The sequence below is a fragment of the Rhipicephalus sanguineus genome, chromosome 4, assembly GCF_013339695.2.
Source record: "Rhipicephalus sanguineus isolate Rsan-2018 chromosome 4, BIME_Rsan_1.4, whole genome shotgun sequence".
Classification (NCBI taxonomy): domain Eukaryota; kingdom Metazoa; phylum Arthropoda; class Arachnida; order Ixodida; family Ixodidae; genus Rhipicephalus; species Rhipicephalus sanguineus.
In genome coordinates this window covers 46,111,471-46,128,957 of record NC_051179.1, presented here as the reverse complement: position 1 = coordinate 46,128,957, position 17,487 = coordinate 46,111,471, and the positions used below count along the sequence as shown (strand labels likewise).

The following is a 17,487-nucleotide window of genomic DNA, read 5'->3' as shown; positions in this document are numbered from 1 at the left end:
ACAATGCAGGTGTTGTGCTGCGGCCAGTCAGCATCCTTGTCTACAAGAGCAATCCACTGGCAGCTGTCTTCACCTCATGGTTTCTTGTACAGGTCAGCTTCCTCCCTTTTTTTTTGTTTTTGTTACGAACACAGTTGGTGCGTGTGCCACTGTCAGACCCCTAAGTTTTGCATGAGGGTCGCTTTACTTTTTTTGTTTTCTGACTGTTGTTGCACGCTTGTAGGATACAACAAAACTGTCCGTTGCCTTGATTGAAATGCGTTCGTTCTCTTTCCAGCTGATCCTGTTCATTGGCAGCCTCAACACCATTGCCCAGGTGACGTCAGTCTTCTTCCTGCTGTCATACCTGTCGACCAATTTGGCCTGCCTCGCTCTTGACCTGGCGTCGGCACCCAACTTTCGGTTGGTCAAATGCTTCTTTTCACATCTAGCATCTAATACAATGCTAACGATGTAAACGTGTGGTAGTACAACTTGAAATGAAAATAGGTAGCAACTTCTCTTGAGTGAGTTTCTATTTTGAAAAAATCTGACATTAGTATTAATGTTTTTCTATTGCCTGTGGCCATATTCTCTTCGGTTCAAGTAACTTCTAATGCTGTCCATATTATATGCTACTTGAACATAATGACTCATTAATGTGATTATGTTGCTTTATTAATTACTTGTATGAGATATAATTTCAAAATAATGTTAATTTCTCGTGTGCGGTGATTTGTGTGTGATCATGGCTGTCCACTAACTTTGGCTATGGGCTCAACAGTTTTCTAGTGTACTGCCTGTAGTGTTATCAAATAAATAAATAAAGTACGTGAACATCGGGCTAAAGTGCACCTGAAAGTCTTTCGAGCGATTTAAGCAGCTTAACTGATGTGAGCTATGATGTAAGTAATGTAAATTCAAGCTTTGAATGTGGGAGCTTCAACAGAGAGCAGTTGTTTTTATAAACGACTTGAAGATATTAATGATTACAAAATGCTTAAGTTTGACATTTTGTGAAGTTGCCACTCTTATTGCAGGATACTGAAAAGGAAATATTCTAAATTTTTATGACCCTCTGTGTAATGTTACGATGATTTCGATGTTAAATAAATGCCCTACAAATCTGCAAAAATGCTGTAAATTTTTGGTAGAGGATTTTCTGGTAAAAAGATACGGTTCATCCTTGGTCAGAATCAGTTTTTTAGACTAATAAATTATTCACTGAGGTAAAGCACTATTTTTGGTTAGTTTCACCATTGTAAATTGATTATTAGATAAAACTCTTCGAGCGCCTTTAAAATAGCACGAGTCTAATTCAGAGCATGAGCTCGTGCTTTAGTGCAGCAAGTGCCTCTGGAATGGTGGCTGCTACTGTTCGTGTCAAGTGCTCTGACATTAATATTCTAAAAGGGTTGACATATAGGCCTGCTAAATTTATTTATTTATTAAAAAAAGACCCTCAAGGTACATACAGTACATTATAAAGAGGAGTGGCAAGAACACTAGTATTTGAAACAAAGAGAAAAGTAGGGAGGCAAAAAAAAGCATAAATATCAATGTAGTGAGCACAGTAGCAATGTGAAATAACAAACAAAAAGTAAAAGATTGCACTGATATAAACATTGGCAATACAAATCCCAAGTTTAAATTTAGTGGTTGCAGTAGGAATAAAGCAGTAGGAACTAGTTAGAACACCACCAACACCACCTTATAGTACTAGATAATGTTAACTAAAGCACTTTTGAAAAGCACTTGATCACGTACGCTCACAGTTGATTTCGATAGGTTATTGCACTCGCTTATCCCATAGCACGTTACGTACTGAGTATGTGTACGGAGCTTTCTCTGGTTGACACAGCCTCGTTTTGTTTTCTTGTTCATGGCCAAAGATAAAAAAGCAGGCCTGTCCTTACTTGCACCGTTTTGCAGACCATCGTTCAAGTACTTCTCATGGCACAGCTCGTTGCTGGGTCTGTTGGGCTGTGGCACAATGATGTTTGTGGTGAGCCCACTGTACGCAGCCATTGCCATCATCATCTGCCTGGTGCTGGTCATCGTGCTGCACCTTCGCTCACCTCCTGTTCGCTGGGGCTCCATCAGTCAAGCGCTGATCTTTCACCAGGTGAGTGATGGCACCTTGGTGTGCCGTGCATGTGTACATCTGTGTATTCATGTGTGTGTCCGTGCATGCTTCTGTGTTTGGGCTACTATGTGCATGTACCTGTGTGTATGTTTGCGAGTGTCTGTGTGTACAGTGTCTTCCAATTGAAACGTTACGTACCTGAACCACACAGTGGCCAGCAATTTTTGTTCCACCGGTGAGCGTTGATGGATCGCTGGGGCACCTAATGCAGTCACGAAGGCAGCTGCTTTCATTGTCTAAAATTGTGCAAGAGCTTGTTGTCCCGCAGCAGTGATGGGCTCAGGGTGTCCTGTTTCATTTGCTGAGAACTGTACACACGTGGTTGTGTGTGTATGCGTACGAGTACAAGTGTGAGATCCACAGCATAGTCTCTGAGTACGCTGTGGTGGCACAGCAGACACTGAACATTGATGAGTGTACATAAATGCGTCTAGTGAAAGATTTATTCTGTAAACAAAAAGAAGGCTAACCACTGTATGCGACAAGCTAGTGTGCGTTGGCATTTCAATGTACCGCGAGATGACCCTTGTGCCAAAACTTAAAACGAACATCTTTTAACTTTGACAGAGGAAAACGAACACTGTTGGAGCCCTTCTGGCTGTCTTCATTTTGGTGCATCTCCTGGGCTTGGCATGTTGAATTCTGACTGTTACCAACCGAAATGACACCTTTATTTTGGTACAGTAAAAGCTCGTTAATTCGACACCCGTTAATTTGGAAATTCGGATAATTCGGACGGTTCTATTGGTCCCGGCCGAAGTGTATGTTAATCTATGGGACCAAACCTTCGTTAATTCGTCAGAATTGGACTCCACACCGCTTAATTCGGACAAATGTTGACGGCTGCCGCTACACAAAAGTGTGGTAAGGCAGCGCTGGCACCACTGGAGCGAAGCCGAAACCTCAGTGACATCGCCATCGTCATCAACTAGTGGGGGCGATCGCAGCGTCACTGAACGTCGGCGTCTTCTTTCTTCGCTCGCCTCCGACGCCATTTTCCCTTGTGTTGTGTTGGCACCGTCTCTTCTTGCGGAGTTCGCTTTTTTTCCCCGTTGTGACCGTGTTTACATGTGAGGCCCGAGCATGCGGCAGTAGCTGACGATGGCATCGGCGAGGTGTCAGCCGAGTCCATCGACGATGACTGCCCTACCTTCGATGCTGTCCTTCCCTCAGATATGACCCTTCAGGACTACATCGCGATTGATGATTTCGCCACGACTGGTCTCCTGCCCGATCAAGGAATTATTAATGATGTCGCGAACTCATCGCACCTCACGGGAAGTCTCGGAGGCTCTTTTGATATTAGAGGACGTTTGCCTGAGCACTTCCGACAGTTTGCGTGCTGTTGGCCATTTGGAAGTGTTAAGAAAAATTGTAATGTCAGCCGGAATCTGCGCGAAAACGCAGACGACCATTACAAAATACTTCAGCAAATAAAGGTATGCTTCTCCAACTTGATTTTAATGTTGTTTTTCCTGTTCATTCGTTAATTCAGCATTCGGTTAATTCGGACATTTTTTCCGGTCCCGTGAAATCCGAATTAACGAGCTTTTACTGTATATGCTGCCTTCCCAGGAAACTCTGTCTTGTGGGCATGGCAGTGAAGTGTCTTATTCATAGAGGGTTGTGGTGAATCACAGAATTCTTCCTTGGATGCCATCGCTGCGTGAATATGCACAATATGTATTAAGTGGTCTCTATCTGTCCGACGCACAGGTACGCAAGTACCTTCTCTTGCTGGACAGCCGCAAGGACCACGTCAAGTACTGGCGGCCACAGTTCCTGCTGCTGGTTGCCAACCCGCGCTCCTCACTGCCGCTCATCCTGTTTGCCAACGACCTCAAGAAAAGCGGCCTGTATGTGCTCGGTCACGTCAAGGTCGGCTCACCCAGGGATTTCACAGCCGACCCTGTCCTGGAGGAGTACCCCTACTGGCTTGCCCTGCTTGACAAGCTCAAGGTGCGTGTTTCTTTTACGAGTTCTTGGGAAAGATCCAACTGTTTGGTCGTAGTAGCCTGGTCTAGACACCTCAAAGACACCTTACGGAAGTTAGACATTCCGACAGAATTGCCTGTATGGTTTGACTAATCAGTTATGAAGTTCATGATGCAATAACACGAGGACAAGAAGATGCGTACAACAAAGAGCCACAAAAAAGGCACATTTTTGCACTGCTTTTTCTTTAAGTATGTTGCACCAACTTGCTCAGATCAAGCCCCTGATTCCCCAGCATACAGAATTTAACACTTAGAAGAGAGGGCATACCCCCCCCCCCCCCACCCAAAAGCTTCACGCGAAATTTCCGAAAAACCTATATTTCCACTTTGTCTGAGAAGATGGCCTCAAAATAAATGTTCCAGCCTGTAGTAGTTCTCGCGACCTATACAGCTACCGGTGAGGTTAGAAGTGCCGTGCACTAACAGAGCAGAAGTTCGCAATTGCAGTGGAGCCCACGTTTCGTAAACTTTTGTGGGCGGGTGTACATACTGTATATACAGAATGTTCATATGTACGCATACAGAAGATAACTTCAGTATATATGTACGTACAATATGTACACAAAACGTATGCAGCAGCGCATGGTATACCGTATAAACGCGTGTAAGGGCCGCACCCCGTTTTTTTGAAGTGCATATTCTAAAAAAAAAATGCACGTAAGGGCCGCACCCACACTTTCCTCAACCAATACGTATTCAAAATGCGTGCACGCGTAAGCTTCTAGGCGTAGTCGATAGATGGCGCAAGGAAACGCAACCATCATCATCGTCACCAGAGTATATATATATATATATATATATACATATATATATATATATATATATATATTTTTGGATTTTATTCGTGTTAAGATGTTCGTGAAGTGGGCTAAAAATTTTAACTTTTTTTATTAGCATTCATCGACCCGCCAACTAAAGGCTAAGGGGGGACGCGGCTTTCGTATCGCGAAAAATGGCATAAAATCGATTTTTTCGAAAATCGCATTTTCAGTTTCTGTAGACCCTTTTCTATCAGATTCCAAAATATCTTCACCAAAAACCACGTAGAAGTGCTTTAAAAAATTTGTTACGCCTGCCACGGTGGCGAAAGTTTTTGCGGAAATCGCAAAAAAAGCACACTGATTTTCAAAAAATAATAGCTCCTCAACGGCGCCACTTTTCGCCGATATTTTGGTCTCGTCGGAATGAGCATTTCTCAGTTTTCGAATTCCCCGCCTCAGCTGGCTCCTCCCTTCGAAAACAAGCGCACAAAAAGCAAATGTCTGAAGGTCGTTTCGAGGCCTCCGATTCATGCTCCGATTGGCCGCGTCCGCCGTGTTGCCCAGCGCGCCTCGCCGTTGGTCCGATGCTCGCTTCGGGGGATCGTCGGCTGCTGCTTGCGCTTCGCGAGGTCATGGCTGTCAAAAGTCGCGGTCTTTATGACGCGTTCGCACTCGTTATGTGTTCACGGCTCGAAGTTGACGATCACGTAGAACTTAACTACGTTTTAGTTAGGAGCTGCAAGCGGAAGCCCGATCAGATTACGATGGCACGCCGCACTCGTAGTGAACATCGCAAGCGCGCGTCTCGGTCCGACCCTTTAGTTGACTCGTCGGATCAGCGGTTGGAGGTTCTGCTATTAACACTTCGTACGTAGTGACGAAGATAATCGCGGGACCACTCCTTGTACTCGTGACCACGTATTACGTACTTTGAAACAAACATCGGGCACCGCGGCCGGCGCGTCTACTGCTCGGAGTCGTCGCTAGGCCTAACTCCGCTCACGGCGCCGGCGTGCGAGATGAACCTCGAACTTTGCGGGCAAGAACAATGCGTTAGAGGAACCGCGACAGTGTGCTTCTTCGTAAGCAACGCAGCGCATCGCCCGCCGGCTCCTAGGAACCACGGATGGTAATTTTACGCATCGGCAGCGGACCCCACAGCCAAGCTCGTCGCGCAGCGGCCGCGCGTCGGCATCCCGAAATGCGAGACCAAACACGTTGCATGCCGATTTTTCATCGCCGCACCTAGGGATATTGCGCATCGTCACCGAATGCTGCGACCCAGAACATCGTGTGCAGATTTCCCGGACTCCGCGGCCGAGCACTTCGAGGTGAAATAAAGCACTGTTGATGCAATTTAGGCGCGCTTGGAGTCGTGCGTGGTATCGCCGCAAGCTCTCATGAATCATCTGAAAAAAATAAAAGCCTCGAAGATAACCGTGTTCGCCGCAACCGGGTGAATTGTGAAGCGCATCACAGTCGAGGTTTACAAGTGAGCTTGAGTGAAGCAGGGAGATGAATTTACATCTGCCCAATTCGCGTCTTGAATAAACAGCTAAGGAATTTCTATTCCCCCAATGTCTTGGCCGTAATTGCCTATTATTTAGGAGGAAGGGATAGGCTGTCATGATGAGAGCCACTCTTAGTATCCTATAAAAATCATTCAATGATCAATTGCAATAAAGACTTAGTGATAGCATGAATACAAGAAAGCTGGCAAAGCACCACAGCCTATGGCCTAATCACATTACAATATGACGGGCAGCCGAGAAAGAATCTCTGCGCGTGAAAAAGGCTAAGAATCAATCACTAGAGAAGATGGAAGGGCGGCAAAGAAAGAGAGTGCCAAAGGACACCTCCAGTTATGCTGCAGGATCATTTTAGAAGTACATATGTGCTCAAAACTTTCAAACGTCGTTTTCTCAAAATGACTTTTTTGGCTAGTGAGGCTGCTTATCCCAGCCATATCTCTGGAACCACTCATCGAATTTCCATAAGTCTTTTTTTATTATGTACTTGAATAAATTTCTGAGGGGTTGACAAGCCCCTTTTTTCAATATATTGTGTCTGTTATTTATTATAGTTAATCAAAATTTGATTGATGATATCCTAATCACCAACACTAAATTCGATGGTCTGCTAAAACTTTTCAGCAAGGAAATTCAAAAAAAAGGGTTCTGTTACCCCCTGAAGTATCAATCTGGGAATCATCATAGTTAATTTCACAGTTCCAGCACCTTTTGAAAGTTCTCCACGCCTGGGATAAGAGAACCATGTGCACTATTCTGACATACTGCTGTAACTTGAGAACCAGTGAACATAGCTTCATGAAATTTTGTAATTCTTCTAATGCTTTTGCTATGAGTCTATCCTGAAAATTTCATTAAGATAAGTGCAGACCACTTATAACGTAACCGCATATAGTGCAGGACCGGTTATAATGCGGTCTTTTTCGACTCCCGTTTACCCTCCCATAGAACCGCATGTATACGCATACCGCTTATTGTGCAGTCCCCCAAGATGAAATACCGTTTATAATGCGGTTGCGGGAAAATATTTCTGACAAACGCGGTAGCGAGTGCGGTTCTCAAAGGAGGTACGCCGCTGGGGAGGGAGCGACGAGGTCGTTACAAAGGGCGAGGGCACGCACAGTGAACGAACGAGGGGCGGAGGGATGAAAAAGACCGCGGCAGCGCTGTGCGGGCTCGCCGAGTGGGGAAGGATGGTGGTTGCCTAGGCGACGGAGTAGCCTTTGCACCGGCGGCGGCAAGGCTCCGCGGCCGCTTGCCGGCAGTGCGTTCCACGTGCAACGTACGATCGCGTCCTCATCAAGCGCGCTTTAAAGCAAGTTTCCTGTCGGGAAAAGCGTCGTCGTTATCACACTTGCTACAGATATCGCGTTTGCTACCTCGTCCGCAAATTGAAAAGTTTTGCGGCTTCATGACGCGGGCTTTCGCCTTTTCTGCCAGTGCGCGGACTTAAACCTTGGCGGGCTTTTGTCGCCGTTGATCTCCCGGCCGCGAACACTAACTTCGTATCACGCGCGCTGTTCTTGGGATAGTGCTTGAATGCGATCTTTTCGACCTCCGATCTTGTCTTGGACAAACTTCCCGCGACTACATGCTGAACAGCAGGCTAGGCCTAATCAGCGTTGGTTGCTTTTCGGTAGCGGTCGCGGGCGATAAAAGTTGCGGTTTGGTGCGGAATCAACGAAACTTTTTGCGATGGCTGCACTTGAAGGGAAGGGAATCATATCGTTAATGAAAACGAGGGCATGGTTGGCACATGCAGCTCTCGAATGGTGGTTCCGGATTCGATTGCAATGTCTTGGACATCGCGTGCGCGCCCGTGAAATCGAACGATCGGTACCGCTCAGCACGTGAAATTTCGGTCGCGATTCGACATGGTTTCGGTGTAATGCGCATACCTCGAGGTAGTCGGCGAATTTCCGCGATGGCACTTTGTTTTGTTTGCTTTTTTCCCCATGTTCATTTCGTTGGCAATGCGGGTATTTGGCGGTTAATTTTTGAACATTCGGAGATTTAAGTGGTTGTAAGCGCCCCAAATCGCATATGTCGATTATCGGACACGCGAGGCTACATGCTCAACACGTTTTGCGCAAGTGCAGACTTTGAAAAAGGTTGTTTTGGTTATAGTGCGGTACCGCTTATAGTGCGGATATTCGCGACTCCGGCGACTTACGTTATAAGCGGTCTATACTTATCTCAATAAACAAAAAAGTTGGTATCCGAAGGTAGCCTCCCCCGTTAAAGCAGGATTTTATCTTTAGCTTCTCACATCTCTATACAAACGCGCTATCGGCGCTATCCATATCGGCATTAGCATCACCAACTTTGTCATGGCGTTCGCGTTGTTCGATTTGTGCAGTTCAGCCAGCCATTTGCTGTAGTTTTCTGCACTGTTCGATGACCTTCGTGCTAGCTTGTTTTCTACACGGCTTTCACGTTTTGGCAAGATGGGCAAGTACCTGAATAGCTACACTGCTGGCTAAAAGTTGAAGGTGATTGAGTATGCTCTCGAGCATGGGAAACGTGCCGCCGGCAGAAAATTCGACATTGACGAGAAGCGTGTTCGACGTTGGTGTGCTCATAAAGAAGCCTTGCGAAACACCAACAGCACTAAGCGCGCTTTCCGAGGAGAGCAGTGCAAGTTTCCCGATTTGGAAGAAGTCTTGCTCCGCTATGTGACTGAAGTGCGGAATGATGGTCTTGCACTCACAACGGACATGCTGCGTGTGAAGGGATTAGCCTTGGCGACTGTACTTGGATGGATCCTATCTGCGTGGAGCTCGGTGTCGACGGACATTGTGTCCCGAAGTTTTAAAGTCGCCGGGATATCTAACAGCTTGGATGGCACGGAAGATGACTGCTTGTGGGGTGACGGCGCTTCGCAGCACACCATCTCATCTCGGATTCGTCTGAGGACTCGCCGAGTGACGACGATTGAGCACGTATGTCGCAAGAAATGTCGTATACTACAATAAACGCTCTTCGTTCGCTAACTGGTGCGTTTTTACTTTAAAAAAAAAAATGTCGCGTGTGTGGGCCGCACCCTGAAAATTGGCCCTCATTTCTTGAAAAAAAAGTGCGGCCCTTACACGCGTTTATACGGTACGTTCATAGCCTGTGAACCACGGAAATAACTGGGCAATGCACAGCAAGAACAGCATCTTGAGTTTACTGTTGTCACAGCCACCCCTAGAGTGTACACGTCCCATCTGTGCTGTACTTCAGCCACTCCAGGAATACGAGCTCAGTGGGCGGCTCCAATGCCTCATTATTTTTTAATAGAATTAACAAAACCGTGAGCTAATGTTGAGTGGTCTATTTTGTCTTTGCTTTTAAACTGAGTAATGAAGCTTTTCTTGAGCAACAATGCTGCATTTTTATACTGGCCATTTTTTCCAGTGCCCGTGGGAAGGGAGAAGACGTGTTGACAGGCGTGCATTTGTCTGTGCAGGTTAAGGCATTTGTGGAGGTGACCATGGCACAGTCTGTGCAAGAGGGTCTGCACCACCTGGTGCGTGTATCCGGCCTAGGAGCCATGAAGCCCAACACCATCCTGTTTGGCTTCTTTGACGACAGCCACCCGACGGACTTCTTCGACCAGAACAGCTCATTCAAGGACTTGAGAACAGCCAAGGTTGGTGCACGCCGGCAAAGGCTCGACAACGAACATTGTCGCGTGGACAGTGACGAACAGGCAAGCAGAAAGGGGATGATAAATGAAAGAAACTGAAGCACATAGTTGGTTAAACCACCAAAAAGAAGTCCAACTTGGTGGCAGCCATAATACTGTAGTAGCGCATTGTAGCAGCTGTACAGGTGGTGATTCTTGATTGATAAGCCTTACAGTTCAGCACCCTGAAGCCTCATTGTTAAAGTGTAACACTAGGTTGTTGCAACCTGGACTGACTGTTGGGAAAGTTGGCCTTGCGTTATTACTGCATTGATTTAGCGCAAATTGAATGAGCACAAAAGCACTGTTTGCCTGTCCTAGTCTGCTTTGTTCTTTTGTGTACTCATCTTGCGCTAAACCAACACTGATGTCGCAGTCTGGCAGCCAACCATCTCGGTGTCGGTAAACTGAGATTGCAATGCAGTCGAACCTCGATATTATGAATATGGATGTAACGAATTATTGTTTATAATGAAGTAAACAAAGAATAGTCCTGCTATTAATGCAGTGCTGCGAATGTACGCCTATAACAAATTTTCAGGTATTGGGAAGCCATTTCCGCGTCAGATGTGGCTTTGTTATACGTGATGAGGTTTAACTATTAAGGTGAAGGCCTTAGATGCCTCATCAAACGGGAAAATTGACGGCGGTGTCAGCGTCAACCCGAGTGATGTAAAAAATTATCACGTGACGTCACCTTACGACGTCACAGATCACAAAAATCTATAGTGTCATCACGTGAAACCGTTTCTTAGACAAGCAAAGGTGGGCCAATCATGGAGGCAGTGCAAAACCACGTTAGGTGCAGAAACCTTTCAGATGGGGGCTGGGGAAGATCAATACCCTGACTGAGAAGAAAAAGAAGATGGCTTTCACCTTCGAGTCATCGTAGGCAAATGCATAAAGGGACGCTGTGAATCTTTATGGAGCACAGAGGTTCAAAGGGCTACTCGGAAATGGCTACCTCGCACCACAGTTGCACCCAGCTGACGAATATGCCCAAGTGGTGCCATTGCATATCTTTTCTGCTTCATCTCTTCCTCCACTCTTCAGGTGCGTGAGGAGGAGTTCCTGGGCCTGCGGGACGCGTCCAGCCAGCAGCGGCCACTGGGCCCAGCTGAGTACGTGGCCATGGTGTACGACTGCATGTTCTGGATGCAGAAGAACGTGTGCCTGGCGCGCCACTTCCAGCACTTGGACAAGGCGTCCGTGGTGCGCTCTCGCACGCGCCTCTACATCGACGTCTGGCCCCTGAACTTCCTGAACCCTGGGGACAGCCCCGGCGTCATCGACAACTGCTGGCTCTTCACCATGCAGCTGGCGTGCATCCTGCACATGGTGCCGGGATGGAAGCACGCCACCACGCTACGCATATTCATGTGCATTGGGCCCTGCGGCGCAGGAGGCGACGGCGGCGAGGAGGTGTGTTCACAGCTTTTGCTTTTGCGCTTTCTCCCTTGCCTTCCTCGACCCCTCACAGTAGCTTAGTAGCTGAGGTGTTGCGCTACTAAGCTCGAGGACATGGGTTACATTCCCAGCCACGTCAGCTGTGTTTGGTTTTGGCGACATGCACAAACACCACTTTGCAGCAGAGTCTCATTAAACCTAACCTGAAGGGATCGGGAAGATATGTTACATTTAACAGGAGTTCCGTTTACTGAGAGATGAACAGGGGTGCAGGATTCAAGCATGAAACCAATTACATTAGTGCCAGTTGTTCCATTGAAGCAGCAATTCCTTTTAAGAGATTTACATTTACTGCGAGTCTACTGTATGTAGATGCACATTAAAGGAACCCAGCTGGTCAAAATTTATCGCCCAATATGGCATGCCTCACCTTCATATTGTGGTTTTGGCAAGTAAGACACCACAAATGTTTTTCCGTCTTCTTTCTGCATTCATTGGTCTTTCGCAGAACCGATTTGACATGCTTTGTGTTTATTCGCATAAGTGAGATGTCGACAACACAGAGCATAGCAGGCTGGTCATGCTCCTGAATGATGACCCTGATGACAATTCCCTCATTGTATATATGTGTTGCACATAGAATTTTGTGTGAAAGAAGAGAATTGTTTAAGAGCTCGTTTCTTAGTTGATACAATCTTAATGATAAAAAACATATTATGAAGCCAAGTAAGGTATAGGGGATGTTTATTGTACTGTTTTAACTGTGTTGTAGCAATTGCGATATGAATGTGAAGATAGTAAAGTGGACGAAAAGAACACTTGCTGCCGGCTGAGACCGAACCAGCAACCTTCGGATAACGCGCCCGGCGCTCTACCAAATGAGCTACGGCAGCGGTCATCCTCATTAAGAATTTATTTACGTAAGAATACATTGCATCATATATTATTCGTGCGCATTGTTTCATCTAATGAAATGCAAAGTATGTTTTAGTTGTGAGACACCAGTCAATCTTTAAGCAGACAGTTGTTTTCTCACGAATTACGTCTTGATATTTTTATTGGCAGAGATTCTTAGACTTAGCTTGAAGAGTGACTCGTGTCACTCTTGTTCACTCATTTCGTGCATTTAGTGGCACTGGTTTCAGCTGCCTTATAGGGAGTATAGTGCACGAATCGTGTTCATCTTGAAGCGAGTGCTAACAGCAGGAGTTTATGAGCCAGGCAAACAATACCGACAGGCTGCTTACATCTACGGCAAACGCTACCATGTCCGTCTCCTCCTCTCGGAAGCAGGTTGCTCGCCACCGGCGCCACTGGGAGAGCATGCTGCAGCTGCTGCGCATCGAGGCGACCATCAGTGTGGTGCTGTGGGACCACGTGGCGGGCCTGCTGGAGGGTCCGCGCGAGGACTACCTGCACGCCGTCAACGCCATGATCAAGCAGCACAGTCAGACGACGGCCGTGCTCTTTCTGTACCTTCCGCCACCCCCTCCGCCTTCGGACGATGGTGACGCCCAGCGGCTTGCCTACCTCAGCCAGCTGGAGCTGCTCACGTCGGGACTGCCCCCGACGTTGCTCGTGCACGGGATTTCGCCCGTCACTTCCACCACCCTCTGAACAATCTGGAAGTGATCGAAGGGTATGCGGGAAACGAGCACCAGTGGCCGTGGCGGCCCTGGGAACTTGCGGAGGGCGTATACGGATGGACTTGTCATTCATTTTCTGCCTGGCTGTCGCGTTTCCGAAGGCCATGTGAACCTACGTACAGAGAGGTTGCTTCATTCATACTGTGCATGTTTGTTTAAGTCCCATGTGATAGAATGTGCCCGTGGTCGAAGGAAGGGGAAAAACGATGGATGACCCTTTATTTCTGTGTGCCAGTTGTGGGCATTTTCAGACTTTCTTTAAGCTGAAAGTGGCCGTTGCGTTTTTCTTTTGTAACACTATAGGTTTGTGCTCTGCATGTGTCATTTTGAGATTGAATGTCCTTTTGGAACAGTGCAGAGCTGACGAATCAATCTCGATTTTTTTTTTTATATAAAAACTTGCTTCACTTGCATCTGTTTGGTGAGCAGCTCCCAGTAAAGAGACTTCGTCATTGCTGCAGCAGACTCAAAAGAGTTTTGCGAGTAGGTTCCGTACGGCTAGCTGCACAGTTGCGTCCATACTTGGAACCAAAGAAAGACGTGCGTTTGAGGCTACGTTGATGCTTTCTTGGCACAGGCGCACGGCGCCTTCTGTGAAATCTTTGCAAAGCACAGATGCGAATACTTCAGACTTTCATTGCATGCATAGCATCGCTTCTTCATGTAGAGCAGTTTACAACTGACAGCACGCTCAGATCCTTCCGTTCGAGAAGCTGCAATACTGTAGTGCGTGTTGACATGTGTGTGTTTGTGTGTTGTAAGTAACCGGGCCGCCCTTATGGACTTCAGTAGCCAGGAAATTACGCGCGACAACGCAATTCTGGCTTTATATAAGTTGTCTGCAAGGCACAGCTTTAGTTTCGCGAGCAATCTTGCATCGAAGAGTTTTAATGACGTCCCTTACAGGCCTTCTTGAGATTCTTCTGAAGGTGGTGATTCCCTAAGTAGTTTCCTTTGTGTTACATTTAAACAGAACCAACCAGACAAGCTTGTGCGAGGTTGTTGAAGTTATATTTTATAGCCAGCGCCATTAGCCCCAATGCTACGCAGTGGTGAGATGAATTAAGATTAATTAGGCACTCTGCTTGGTTTCCTTGGTGTGCTTTTCTTGCGATAACAAAAGTCCACCGAGGTGTTGCACAGTGGTTTGTGCGGAGATGTTTTTTTTTTTCTAAGCTTACAGCATGTCGTTTTACTACTAGTCCCTGTTTAAGTCCGAGCAGTCCACTTTTCGTGCTTGCCTTGTTGTATTTAGATATATTTATGTGTGTGTGGCATAAATGAATGTGTACCTTTCTTTGCAGCACCACTGCGACAGGCTAGGTTCTTCTTCTTTCTTTTTGTTTTTGCTTCGCCAGCTTTTCTTTTCATAGCAGTTGACTGTCTGCAAAAGACTTTTATGTTTTCGCACTATGTTTACTCGCACTGTACAAGGGACTAACCCGAATTGTGCTTACGTGCCCTGAAAGTTTTTTCTTTTTCTTCTTTTTGTGAATACACATTTTCATTTGTGAATACACTTTCGCCGTGAGACGGTATGGACGCTTTTTTATGCAGGCCCCACAATGCATGGAAATGAGCACCAAGGCATGCTAAGTACGTGTGTGTAGTGTGTGAGTGCCGTACGCTGTCTTCTTTTTTTCTCCCTCTCTGTTCTTGAACCGTATGCCGCCATTTTCTACGTATTGGACTTATGTGCAGTGACCGATGAATGGAACGCAACAAATGCAAAGCGATGCACAGTTAACAATGTAGGTATGAGTAAGCGTGCGCGGTCTCCTCCCTCCGTATCGAAGCTGTTTTTTTCCAGCGCAATGTCGCATGACGTACGTACGTATTTCAGAGTACAGCGCGTGCACATTGTCGCGTTTCATCCGTTGACAACTGCACATTACCCAGCAATACTTGGAGACTGAGTGAAGCGCGGTTGCGTGCGTGTAGTATCGGTGCGCATTTGATTCCCCTAACTTGCCTAGCGGTGCTCTCTCTAACCTAGTGCCTTCATGTCTCATCGACTAATATAATATATATACTCTGAAGTCATCTCCTTGCAGATACGGCAGCACGGCTCTTGTGTGTTGTGCTGTGATGTGATTTTTGGGAGACATATCATGGATTGAGTGTTTCCGTCTTTTCCCTTGTAAAACACGAATAACTCTCTTCTCTTACTATTGGTGATGGAAGAGGCTTCTTTCAAGGGCTTTCATGCCTGGCGAGATGTGAATCTTGGCTGTGATTGCTTTTGCAGTGCCCTCGTTCTTTTTTTTTTTTTTAGAAATAATTTTACTTGTTTTAATTAGTTGCGAGTGTTTTCTCGTATGAAATTGCCACCTGCGTTTTGTTGCTTTAAGTAACCGTGTGAGAGGTTGTATATTTTTAAACTAATTAGCACTAGGCCGTCTGCACTTCGATGAAAAAGTGGCTTGTTTATTGTTTTTTTTCTATTTTTACTCCTAAAAACGTAATGAACTTTCGATATTTTGTGCTAGTGTGCGTTGTGTTAGACTCACAAGAAAGTGAATTACGGCCAGCTGAGAACTTGGTTAATTTAGTGGTTGTGCCTTGACGCTTCGTTCTGAATAGTTCGTTTCCATGCCCTGAAAATGGAAAACAAAAAGATGGCTCTATTGTCTTTGATGGCTGTGCAACTTGTCTACATTACCATATTTAAAAATATTATTTTCTAGGTTTCAGTGTTGTGTAGTAAACAGATTTTTCTGACCTATGTGATGTGTCTCGTCTTTCACTCTGAACACAAAAAAAAATATCATACCATTAGTGGGAAACTGACTTAGGGCAAATTGGGAGATTTTGTTTCATATTATATTTACTTTATTTTATTGTTTTCGTAATACCACGTACGCTTCCTACACTTCAAAGTGGGTGTAGTGACCGGACCTGCAGTCATAGCGCACGGTAGGACGACGCTTGAGTTTCCCTTTCAAGAGCAGAACGCAATAGCGTAATCTGTCCCCATGCGCATCACCTTCAGCCATGCTGGAAGGAAAGGAACGTTTCTGCGCGCAACATTGGCCATTTCAAACATTCCTAGAATGCCTATTGCAAGTACAGTTGCAAAGTGCCCACTGCGCCATAATTTTCCCTTGGGCAAATTCGGGATGTACTCGCCACACGTCTGTAAGGTGCCACGTGCAGCTGTGCACTTTGTAATGGGTGGAATTTTTAAATACAACCCACCCGTTGTGCAATTTGCATCTTTTGACACCTGGTGCGATTGTACACTTCTATAAAACTTCATTTGAGCCTAGTTGGTACATATTCCGGAGGTAAAAGTAGCAGTGAAAACATGCAAGACATCCCACATAGAAAAGACACGTCTTTTCTATGTGGGTTGTCTTGCGTGTTTGCGCTTGTCTTCTATATTTGGGGTGTCGTGTGCTTGCGCTGCTACTTTTACCTCAGGTCTACATTTCTGCCACGCAATATTACATATGTTAAGGAGGCTCCTCCCACTACATGGCATTCTTGTAGCGTTCTTTACGAAGGAGCTTCAAGCACTGGTGTGGCTATGCCTGCTTGCCTCACAGAAAGCCTGGGTTTGATTCTTACTCGAAGCGAACCTTTTTAATTTATTTATTTTGCATCTATCTGATTCTCGAATTTTCGCTCACAACCAACGACACCGACGCCAACACCGAAATTTCTGCGAAACGAGCTCTTTAACCCTATCGCGTTAACGCAGTAGCCACTGTCAGGGGTGTAGGCGCACTGACTCCACAGGTCATGTGCTCCACTTTTTATTGTACATGGCACGAGTAGCGCCAGCTGGTGGTGCCAGTTACCACACTTCCTCCCCCTTAACACAACAGATTAACAGAACATAAGTAGTACAGTTCACGGAGAAAACCGAAGCACAGGATGGCGTTGCCTAGTGCTGTGACGACGCTGAGGTATGGGAGGAGGCGGGGAGCAATCTGTGCATGGTGATGTTATGGTGTCCACTGTCCTCCAGTTGATAAGGCTCGCTGGATGGTAGTAGTTGGCCCGCCAGAAAACTTGGCACCATTTCGGGGTAAACCACTGTCAGCTGTGCCTCCGGTCCCTGAGGGCGTTCGGTGGAGGGGCTGGAGTCGGTTGTACCGGTCGGGCATCGACTGTGGCCGAGACACATGATCGAGATGCGGGGTTCATTGTCGCCCATCATCCAACTGCACTTCCGTCTGCGAGTTGTGTTGCTTGGCGACTACTGCGGGAATCCAGCTCGGACCTGGCCGAAAATTCCTGGTGAATACTTCCCTGTCTCCGGTTGTGCTGGCACCCTCGGTTTCGCTCTTTGAACGTATTCCATCTTCTGAGCGAGTGTTTCTGGAGGAATGTTTTCATAGGCGTGC

The 17,487-nt window shown here is 46.4% G+C and overlaps 1 protein-coding gene across 4 annotated transcripts in view; it reads left to right on the top strand.

The window, feature by feature from the left end:
* LOC119389889 (solute carrier family 12 member 9-like) overlaps positions 1–15,857 on the top strand; it is a 35,118-nt gene extending 19,261 nt beyond the window's left edge. The window contains exons 8-14 of one of the 4 annotated variants that reach the window (XM_037657305.2): positions 10–92; positions 278–402; positions 1,912–2,104; positions 3,842–4,084; positions 9,864–10,106; positions 11,136–11,504; positions 12,783–15,857. In XM_037657305.2, the coding sequence (XP_037513233.1) occupies positions 10–92; positions 278–402; positions 1,912–2,104; positions 3,842–4,084; positions 9,864–10,106; positions 11,136–11,504; positions 12,783–13,106 (1,580 nt within the window). In that variant the 3' untranslated portion in view covers positions 13,107–15,857. Of the gene's footprint in view, positions 1–9; positions 93–277; positions 403–1,911; positions 2,105–3,841; positions 4,085–9,863; positions 10,107–11,135; positions 11,505–12,779 lie in introns of all 4 variants that reach the window. The other 3 variants (XM_037657304.2, XM_037657307.2, XM_037657306.2) reach the window with 3 other exon arrangements.
* Positions 15,858–17,487: the final 1,630 nt, after the last annotated feature.